Source organism: Mustelus asterias, unplaced genomic scaffold, assembly GCF_964213995.1.
Source record: "Mustelus asterias unplaced genomic scaffold, sMusAst1.hap1.1 HAP1_SCAFFOLD_79, whole genome shotgun sequence".
Taxonomy (NCBI): Eukaryota; Metazoa; Chordata; class Chondrichthyes; order Carcharhiniformes; family Triakidae; genus Mustelus; species Mustelus asterias.
In genome coordinates this window covers 1072088-1082968 of record NW_027590137.1, presented here as the reverse complement: position 1 = coordinate 1082968, position 10881 = coordinate 1072088, and the positions used below count along the sequence as shown (strand labels likewise).

The following is a 10881-nucleotide window of genomic DNA, read 5'->3' as shown; positions in this document are numbered from 1 at the left end:
GATAGTGACTTTTAAGGGACACTGGACAAATGCATGAATAAGATGGGAATAGAGGGATATGGTCCCCAGAGGCCTTTTTAGTTCAGACGGGCAGCATAATCAGTGCAGGCTTGGAGGGCCAAAGAGCCTGTTCCTGTGCTATAATTTTCTTTTTTCTTGTTCTTTGTTCAAATTACACCACTTGCTGTGGTGGGATTTGAACCCAGTCCCCAGAACATTAGCTGAGCTTATGGATTAAGTCCAGGGATAATACCATTGGGCCATCACCTCCCACCTGGAACAAAACTGTTTTCACTACTCAGGCTCCGCTGTGATGTAATAGTCTCTATGACATCATCAGAGTCCATTGTTTCTGAATGATCCACATCAATAACAACAGGAAATATTCGTCAAGCTGAGCACATTATCTAGGCTGACACTGCAGTCTGACACGGAGGGACTGCTGCACTCTGACACACACCATCCTTCACATGGAGCTTGTGGCGCTCTGGCCACAACCTTCCAATCCTTATCGAGTCGTAGTGACAAAGGACAGAGAGTGTAAATGTTACATCCCTGTTCAAAAACACAGCAATTACAGAACAATCAGCTTAACATCAGCGGTGGGGAAAAGCCAATAATCTGGGACACAATCAACTGACACTTGGAAAAGTATGGATTATAATTTCCAGTATTTTGTGTTTTTAAATCTTGAAAACTTCCCTGGATCTCAAGGCTGGGAGAGACACTCTGAAAGGTATAGGGAGCTGGGACTTGTCCATGATGAGAAACAATACTTTTCACTTTATGCTAATACTTGTGACAATAATAAATCAAATTTTAAAAAATGAGTGTAACTGAAGGTCTGAGACTGAAATAATCTAGAGTTAGAAAGGAGAAAAGATCCAAAAAACAGAACAGTCAGTAACAGGACATCAATTAATCTCTTATCCTGGAGAAATCAAGGATTTAACACACCGTGTGTTTGAAACAAAGCTGATTTATTTAACAGATTTCAGAATATTAAATTCCAGGTCAGTTAGAGATTAACATCAGAAGAAATAAATGTTAATTGTCTGATTGAAGATGGTCGAGAGGAGATTGATACAGGTATTCAAGATCCTGAGGAATTGGGCAGGTGAAAGTGAGAAAATGTTCCCACCAAGAGAACATCAAGAACTAGAGGGCACAGACCTACGTTAATGGGGAAAACAGAGTCAAACTGATGTGAGGAAAATTATTTTCACCTCGTGAGTGGTTGGAGTCTGAGACTGTGAGAGCAGTGGAGGCAGGTTTGATCAAGGTACTCAAGAGAATTGGATTGTTATCTGAAAAGAAAGAGTGTGCAAGGTTACAGGAGTATGGCAGGGGAATGGGATAAGGCTCTTTCAGTGAGCCAGTGCAGACTTGATGGGCTGAACGGCCTCTTTCTGTACTGTGAAGAATCTGTGACGAGAGTTCCTGACTGATGGGGAAAGATCACAGACAGTGGTTCTTAAAGGGAAATGGCAACCCTGAAAACACAATCAGCTCTAGATCCAGAATATTAAACTCCAGCCCAGTTACAGGGATTATTATCAGCAGAAACAAACCTCAAATGTCAGAATGAATGTGGCTCACTCCTGGATGTGATTACAGCAGCAGGTACAGCAGAATCCACTCCCTGCACTCACTCGTGAAGTTGCTGGTGTGTCACCAGGTGGGAGGAGGTAGTGAATCCCTTCCCACACTCTGAGCAGGTGAATGGTCTCTCCCCAGTGTGAAGTCGCTGATGTGCTTTGAGGCTGGATGAATGTCTGAAGCTCTTTCCACAGTCAGTGCAGCTGAATGGCCTCTCCTCAGTGTGAACTCGTTGGTGTGTCACAAGGTTGGATGAATTAATGAATCGCTTCCCACACACGGAGCAGGTGAACGGCCTCTCTCCAGTGTGAACTCTCCTGTGTAATTGTAGGTTATACATCTGGACGAATCCCTTCCCACACACAGAGCAAGTGTATGGTCTCTCTCCAGTGTGAACTCGCTGGTGTAATGTTAGGCAGGATGATTGAGTAAATTCCTTCCAACACATGGGACAGTTGAAGGGTCTCTCCCCGGTGTGGGTGCGTCGATGAGTTTCCAGTTTGGATGGGCAAGTGAATGCTTTCCCACAGTCCCCACATATCCACGGTTTCTCTATGGTGTCAGTATCATCATGTCTCTCCATATTGAGTGATTAGTTGAAGCCTCGTCCACACAAAGAACACATGCACAGATTCACATTGCTATGAATGGTGTGATGTTTTCTCAGGCTGTGTAACTGGTTAAAGCTCTTTCCACAGTCAGTTCACTGGAAAACTCTCACTCGGGTGTGTGTCTGTCTCAGTGCTTTTCCAGTCACACTGATGTTTGAAATCTTTTCCCGCACTCCACATTCAAAGGCTGATCGTGTTCAGGTGCTGGTGAATTGAGCGACTGTTAAATCTTGATTCAATTTTTCTGACTCTAAATCTTCCCCATCAAATATCCTGCAAAAGAAGAAGTTTACAAAACTACTGTCAGTCCAGGATAGAAATTCTGATCAGACAAGTCTAATTTCTAAGGAACAACTTTTCTGCTCTTGTTCCCCAAAACAGTAAATCTGTCCCATACACTCTCCCTCTTCCCTGAGCAGAGGGCGGCATGGTGGCGCAGTGGTTAGCCCTGTGCCTCACAGCCCCAGTGACCCGATTTGATTCCCAGCTTGGGTGGAGTTTGCATGTTCTCCCGTGTCTGCATGGGTTTCCTGCAGGTGCTCTGGTTTCCTCCCACAGTCCAAACATGTGCGGGTTAGATAGATTGGCTATGCTAAATTACCCCTGAGTATCAGGGGGGCTAGCTAGGATAAATGCATGTGGTAATGGGGATAGGGCCTGGGTGGGATTGTGGTCAGTGCAGACTCAATAGGCCAAATGGCCTCCCTCTGCACTGTAGAATTCTATGAGATCCAAATGAAATGCGTATTTTTCATGCATCCTTACAACTAATTTGTACAAATCACTCCAAGGCCTGTCCCTATCTCTGGAATCACCTCTAACACTGTGCTGATTCTGGTTTCCTGCACATTCCCTATTTTAATCACTCCACCATTAGTGACTAGACCTTCAGTGCACAAGGATGACTTCTCAAAGAATTCCTACAGTGCAGAAGGAAACCATTTAGCCCATCAAGTCTACACTGACTCTGAATATTTTACCCCTGATCTGTACCCCACTAATCCCCCTTACCCGCACATCTTTGGACACGAAGGGGCAATATAGCATGGCCAATTCCCCTAAACGTCACATCTTTGGGCGGTGGGAGGAAACCGGAGCACCCAGAGGAAACCCACAGACACAGGGATAACGTGCAAACTCCGCACAGACAGTGACCCAAGGCTGGGATCGAACCTGGGTCCCTGGAGCTGTGAGGCAGCAGTGCTAACCACCCTGATATTAATGGTGTTATATAAATAGAAGTTGTTGTTGGCTGTAACCCTAACTTCCGGTTTTACAACAACACATCGATTTTGTTATGAAATCAAACTCTGATTTTTTTTGTCCCCTGTGGGTTATTCATTTGGTTTCACCCTCAACAAATACGGTGGCTGCGCATGCGTTGTTCCAATTTACCTCAATAAAGATGGCGGATGCGCATGCGCTTTGCAGTACACGGACCTTTATAAAGATGGCGGATTTGAACTCCGGCCTGAAACCATCAGAAGGTCTGAGGAATTTGCTTTGCAAATTGAGGGACTGTGGCCGACACCGGGTGTTTATAAAGCCTCACCATCCACCCGCAAACTCCATTTATGTTTCCGGTTTTATTTCGGGCTCTGGATCTGCACTCGGTCTTTGTAAAAATCTCCATTTAAAACCCGCTCGCTCGAGCTCCTTACCGTCTGCCGCAGGCACTGCGCATGCTCCAGCTCCAACCAGGATGGGGCCGTTAACCGGGGCCTGTTCCCGGGAGGGAGGGAGGGAGGGAGGGAGGGAGAAGCCCCGCAGCTGCAAACCAGGGAGCTGACAATGATTCTGAAGGGTTTGCGGATCCTCCCCAATCTCCAACCGCCGGCTCCAGCGCTTCACCCGGTGCTGAAATATTTGCTCCAGCCCCGCCCCTCATTCACTCCGATTGGTTGGAGGACCAGCCGCTCCCGCTCGGTCCTCCAGCACCGCCCCCTCTTCCTATTGGTCCGGAGCTGCCGTCAATCAGTGCCCGGGCATTGTGATGTGGAGCATGCGCAGTGTCATTGCTGTCCTTGGCGCTTGTTTGTCCCGGAGAAGCGGAGTCAGCGTTAGGCGGTGGCTGGGAGGATTTGGAAACACTTTGTGGATCCGCAAACCCTTCAGAATCATTGTCAGCTCCCTGGTTTGCAGCTGCGGGGCTTCTCCCTCCCTCCCTCCCGGGAACAGGCCCAGGTTAACGGCCCCATCCTGGCTCAGCCACTGGAGGATGGTTCACATCAGAGGATGGGGGAGGGGGACAATAAATAAGAGGTTACACTTTGGCCTCAAATCAATGAGGACTCTGATCTCTGGGAAGGAAGGAAACCCTGGGAGGTGGGCGGGGAGGATTCACAAACACCCGCTGGAGGCCCCAACACCCCCAATAAGACCCATTGGTTTTATTGTCAGTCTGCAGACAGGAGCTGGAGAACTGAACCCAGACAGAGGAGAGGGAGGGAGAAAACTGGGAGTGGAGAAAAGAAATGGTGAGATGGGTTTGGATTTAAGCCGAGGGAGAATTTGTGGGACAGGAATTTATTGATTTGGGGAACAAGAGAGGAAGAAATGTTCCAGAGAATTAGAATTGTCTGTTCAAAATTTCTATCCTGGACTGACAGTGATTAATTTTGTAAACTCCTTTTACAGGTGAGGTGAAGAAACATCACATCAAAATCAGACAGAGTCTCGATTCACTTGGACTTAAATATCCTCAGACTTTGAACGTGGAAGGAGAAATGTTTGTCTTCTGTCTGGAGGAGAAGATTTCAAACATCAGTGTGACTGAAAAAGCACCAAGATACGCGCACACCCGAGTGAGAGTGTTTCAGTGAGTTGACTGTGGAAAGAGCTTTATCCTGTTACGCAGCCTTAAAAAACATCACACCATTCACAGCAAGGAAAAACTGTACACGTGTTCTGTGTGTGGATGAGGCTTCAACTGATCGTTTAACCTGGAGAAACATAAGGACACCAGCACCATGGAGAAACCGTGGAAATGTGGGGACTGTGGGAAAGGATTCAGTTACCCTTCCCTGCTGGAAAACCATCGGCGCAGTCACACTGGTGAGAGACCGTTCACCTGTTCTGTCTGTGGGGAGGGATTCATTCAGTCATCTGGCCTTTGGTCTCACCAGAGAATTCACACTGAGGAAAAGCCATTCACCTGCACCTCCTGTGGGAAGAGGTTCAGGCATTCTTCAGCACTCACTGTGCACCAACGCACTCACACCGGGGAGAGACCATTCATCTGCTCCGTGTGTGGGAAGGGATTCACTCAGTCATTCCACCTGCTGTCACACCAGCGAGTTCATACTGGGGAGAGGCCGTTCACCTGCTCTGACTGTGGGAAGGGATTCACTGGGTCATCCCACTTACTGTCACACCAGCGAGTTCACATTGAGGAGAAGCCATTCAGCTGCACTGACTGTGGACGGAGTTTCAGACAGGCATCCTCCCTCATTGCACACCAGCGAATTCACACTGGGGAGAGACCGTTTACTTGCTTTTTGTGTGGAAAGGGATTCACAGTTTTACCCACCCTGCTGAGACACCAGAAAATTCACACTGAAGAGAAGCCATTCAGCTGCACTGACTGTGGAAAGAATTTCAGGCAGTCATCCAACCTCACTGCTCACCGACGCACTCACACTGCAGAAAGACCATTCACATGCTCCGTGTGCGGGAAGGGATTCAATCGGCCATCCAACCTCTCTGCTCACCAGCGAGTTCACACAGGGGAGAGGCCATTCACTTGCTCCGTGTGTGGGAAGGGATTCGCAAAGTCTTTCAACCTGCTGGCTCACCAACGCACTCACACTAAGAGGCCATTCAACTGCTCTGTGTGTGGGAAGGGATTCACTCAGTCACAATGGCTCCTGAGACATCAACAAGTTCACAAGTGACTGCAGGGGTTGGATTTTGCTGTTTTTGCTGCTGTTCAGTATTGACAGTCTGACAATATTTTATTTCTGCTGATGTGAACAAACCCTATAACTAGTTGGAATTTAATATTCTGGAAATGTCACTGATTTTCGGGGCTGCAATGTCACTTTTTAAAAGCAACACCTGTGATCTTCCCTCTTAACTGAAGAACTCTCACAGGAACCTGTTGAGAATAAAATTAAAAACTTTTGCTTCAATTCTAATTTGATCTTTGGGGCAAAATCTACAATTCATTCTCTGAAAGATCCATCTGCAGGGCACAAAGTATTTATTTTCAATGCTTGTATTGAGATTTTCTGGAAAGCTGCTCTTTGATTTTTAAGGGCTATTTTTTGGTTTCCAGGGCATCGTTTTCCATTCTCAGTAACTCCTTTATTAGTGATGTAGTCACGTAGTAACATTACCTTTTGTGTTTCTGTTAGTTTACTTCTTTGAATAAGATAGCACAAATACTGAAGACTGTGTATATATTAAATCTTTTAAATTGGAATCTATGAATGATATTTTTTGTTAACTTGTTTTAAAAATACTCCCATACTCTCTTTCCAAAATGAGAATTCTAACTATTTGACACAAGGTAACTGAATCAGATGTTCACTGGTTCAGACGGTGGAGCAGGAAAAATCTCTCCCGATTCTGATCTTCATTGTGTGTGGATTTACATTGATAACCCATCAATAACCTCACTACACCAGCTGAGATCAGCTCTGACCGGGGATTCTGGATGTTGTCTGTGAACGTTAAACTGCAAATAAAAGCAGTTAAGAATATGAACCTGGATGAATGGATCTCAATTTCTAATGTGACGACCCAAGTGATTGTAAGTACGTTCACAATATCTGTTTACTCAAATTCCTGTGCTGTAAACCCCACCTCCTGAGATATATAAAAATAATCAAGACTTGTTCAGCAGAATGGGGAAAGCTCTGCCGATGGTCGGATCATTCCTTTTGAGGCTCACACTGCTATGAAACTAGTTCTGTAGCAGGAAGACACAACTCCTCCACACATCACCGATAGGCTGCTGAGTCAGTGAACTTCTTTTCTCAAAATAGGTGGCAAAGCTGTTCCTCCAGTTTGAGACTGTCTCTGCAGATGTAGCAACATCAGGAGAGACAGAATCTGTGATTGGAGGAGATGGTCCTCACAGTTTCTGTCTCTCCCATGTACAGGATGATTTATTTTTTCCAGTAGTTCCTCCCAAGACAGAATTTCTGCGGGCCTTTTGGCAAGTCATGTTGCAGCTTTATAGAACCTCAGTTAGGCCGCACTTGGAATATAGTGTTCAATTCTGGTCGCCACACTACCAGAAAGATGTGGAGGCTTTGGAGAGGGTACAGAAAAGATCTACCAGGATGTTGCCTGGCATGGAGGGCATTAGCTATGAGGAGAGGTTGGAGAAACCTGGTTTGTTCTCACTGGAACGACGCAGGTTGAGGGCGATCTGACAAAGTCTACAAGATTGTGAGGGGCTTGGGCAGAGTGGATAGTCAGAAGCTTTTTCCCAGGGTAGAAGAGTCAGTTACTCGGGGGCATAGGTTTAAGGTGCGAGGGGCAAGGTTGAAAGGAGATGTACGAGGCAGATTTTTTACCCAGAGGGTGGTGGGTGCCTGGAACTCGCTGCCGGGGGAGGTAGTGGAAGCAGATACAATTGTGACTTTTAAGGAGCGTCTTGACAAATACATGAATAGGATGGGAATGGAGGGATATGGTCCCCAGAAGGGTAGGGGGTTTCAGTTCAGTCGGGCAGCGTGGTTGGTGCAGGCTTGGAGGGTCGAAGGAATGTTCCTGTGCTGTAATTTTCTTTGTTTTCTTTTGAGAGTGAATTCACCATCCACAGCCATTTATTTTGAACCCTGGTTTGAAATATTCTCACTCTGGGTTTAAGGCTTCACGGCGTAATACACAGATTTAGATCTTACCACCAAACACCAATTCATATCCTCATCCGAGTCCCAGATTTAAATGTGGTTGTCCAAACTAGAAAACATATATAATTTGACTCTTTTTAAACCTGATTCACCACACCCTGCCACACTAACTACAAGAGATTGTTTTTGGGACCAGTTGTTCCGTTAAAGTCTGTGTTGTTCTCAATGATGACAGTTTTAACCTCTCCGTAACCTGTCCTAACCCTTCTGCCCTCCAGGGGGCTCTGTTTTTCTGATGGTGACATTCCCTGTTTACCCAGTCAGCCCTTGAATTGTTTGTGAATCCAGTCACATGTCGGTTAGACTGGATCAGGGCGGCAGATTTCCTTCCTTGAAGGGAATTAGAGAACCAGATGTGTTTTTACAACAATTAATTCATGCTCATCAATATTTTTGTTGAAACGTGGTGGGATTCAAACCCAGGTCCCAAAATCATTATAATAAATAGAGAAAATGCTGGATAAACTCAGCAAGTCTGTTTTATTCAGAATTCCAGCATCTGCTGGATTTTCCTTTATCTCCAAATCATTCCCCTGGATTACTCCTGCTCTGGCTCTAATTCCAGTCAGCTCAGACAACAAAAACAGGTTTCACAAAATCGCAAACATTTAAAAAAGGAGGTAGTCAAAAGGCAGGTAACTATAGGCTGGTTAGCTTAACTTCTGTAGGAGGGAAAATGCTTGGATCTATCATCAGGGAAGAAATAGCGAGACATCTGGATATAAATTGTCCCATTGGTAAGACACAGCATAGGTTCATGAAGGGCAGGTCATGTTTGACTAATTTGGTGGAATTATTTGAGAACATTACATGTGCAGTGGACAATGGGGAACCTGTGGATGTGGTGTATCTGGATTTCCAGAAGGCATTTGACAAGGTGCCGCACCAAAGACTGCTACATAAGATAAAGGTGCACAGTGTTACGGGTAATGTATTAGCATGGATAGAGGATTGGTTAACTAACAGAAAGCAAAGAGTGGGGGTAAATGGGTGTTTTTCTGGTTGGAGATCAGTGACTAGTGGTGTGCCTCAGGGATCAGTGTTGGGACCGCAATTGTTTACGATTTACATAGATGATTTGGAGTTGGGGACCAAGTGTAGTGTGTCAAAATTCGCAGATGACACTAAGAGCAAAGTGTGCAGAGGATGCTGAAAGTCTGCAAAGGGATATAGATAATCTAAGTGAGTGGGCGAGGGTCTGGCAGATGGAGTACAATGTTGGTAAATGTGAGGTCATCCATTTTGGTAGGAATAACAGCAAAATTGACTATTATTTAAATGGGAAAAAATTGCAGCGTGCTACTGTGCAGAGGCCAAGCTGATTGGAGGAGGGAAAGCACTTCCTCCTCTATGACTTGATCTCATTTGCATCTTAGCCAAAAGGCCGAGATACTGCTTTTAAAAATTGCTTCATATGAAGCTTCAATGTAACCTAATGACCTCAAACAAACCTCTGCAAGACATGCCGGATCATTGACACGGATGCCATCATCTCACGTGAGAACACCATCTACCAGGTACACGGTACCTACTCTTGCAACTCGGCCAACATTGTGTACCTGATACGCTGCAAGAAAGGATGTCCCGAGGCATGGTACATTGGGGAAACAATGCAGACACTACGACAACGGATGAATGAACACCGCTCGACAATCACCAGGCAAGACTGTTCTCTTCCTGTGGGGGAGCACTTCAGCAGTCACGGGCATTCAGCCTTGGATCTTCAGGTAAGCGTTCTCCAAGGCGGCCTTCACGTCACACGACAGCGCAGAGTCGCTGAGCAGAAACTGATAGCCAAGTTCCGCACACATGAGGATGGCCTAAACCGGGATGTTGGATTTATGTCACATTATCAGTAACACCCACAGCTTGCCTCCTGGGCTTGTAGAATCTTAATAGCTGTTCTGTCTGGAGACAATACACATTTCTTTAACCCGTGTTTACTGTTCCCCCCACCCACATTGTCTGTACCTTTAAGACCTGGCTGGCTGGAGGATTCGCATTCTAATCAGTATTCTGCAATTTGATTTTGTCTGTTTGCACTGTTTGAGAGCACATTTCCACTCCATCTGACGAAGGAGCAGTGCTCCGAAAGCTTATGGTATTTGCTACCAAATAAACCTGTTGGACTTTAACCTGGTGTTGTGAGACTTCTTACGCTGTGCAGAGGGACAGGGGTGTCCTTGTGCAGGAATCTCAAAGAGTTGGTTTGCAGGTGCAACAGGTAATTAAGAAGGCAAATGGAATTTTGTCCTTCATTGCTCGAGGGATGGAGTTTAAAAACAGCGAGATTATGTTGCAGCTGTATAAGGTGCTGGTGAGGCCACACCTGGAATACTGTGTACAGTTTTGGTCTCCTTACTTGAGAAAGGATATACTGGCACTGGAGGGGGTGCAGAGGAGATTCACGAGGTTGATTCCGGAGTTGAGAGGGTTGGCTTATGAGCAGAAACTGAATAGACTGGGGCTATACTCATTGGATTTCAGAAGAATGAGGGGAGATCTTATAGAAACATGTAAGATTATGAAGGGAATAGATAAGATAGAAGCAGGGAAGTTGTTTCCACTGGCGGGTGAAACTAGAACTTGGGGGCATAGCCTCAAAATAAGGGGAAGCAGATTTAGGACTGAGTTGAGGAGGAACTTCTTCACACAAAGGGTTGTGAATCTGTGGAATTCCCTGCCCAGTGAAGCAGTTGGGGCTACCTCATTGAATGTTTTTAAGGCAAGGATAGATAAATTATTGAACAGTAAAGGAATTAAGGGCTATGGTGAGCGGGCGGGTAAGTGGAGCTGAGTCCACAAAA

At 45.7% G+C, this 10881-nt stretch overlaps 2 protein-coding genes across 6 annotated transcripts; one reads left to right on the top strand and one right to left on the bottom strand.

Annotated features, from left to right (window-relative positions):
• Positions 1 to 959: 959 nt before the first annotated feature.
• LOC144483843 (uncharacterized) lies at positions 960 to 4069 on the bottom strand. Of its 5 annotated transcripts, none has more exons than XM_078202414.1 (2): positions 3872 to 4069; positions 960 to 2483 (listed from the first exon to the last, which is right to left on the bottom strand). In XM_078202414.1, the coding sequence occupies exon 2, from the start codon at positions 2180 to 2182 to the stop codon at positions 1649 to 1651; it is 534 nt and encodes a 177-aa protein (XP_078058540.1). In that variant the 5' UTR covers positions 2183 to 2483; positions 3872 to 4069; the 3' UTR covers positions 960 to 1648. The 5 variants fall into 5 exon arrangements, with proteins under 5 accessions (XP_078058540.1, XP_078058541.1, XP_078058539.1 ...); XM_078202415.1 differs by having other exon boundaries at positions 3606 to 4051; XM_078202413.1 differs by having other exon boundaries at positions 3651 to 4051.
• LOC144483827 (uncharacterized) lies at positions 3640 to 6631 on the top strand. The gene is made up of 2 exons (XM_078202374.1): positions 3640 to 3697; positions 4848 to 6631. The coding sequence occupies exon 2, from the start codon at positions 5180 to 5182 to the stop codon at positions 6101 to 6103; it is 924 nt and encodes a 307-aa protein (XP_078058500.1). The 5' UTR covers positions 3640 to 3697; positions 4848 to 5179; the 3' UTR covers positions 6104 to 6631.
• Positions 6632 to 10881: the final 4250 nt, after the last annotated feature.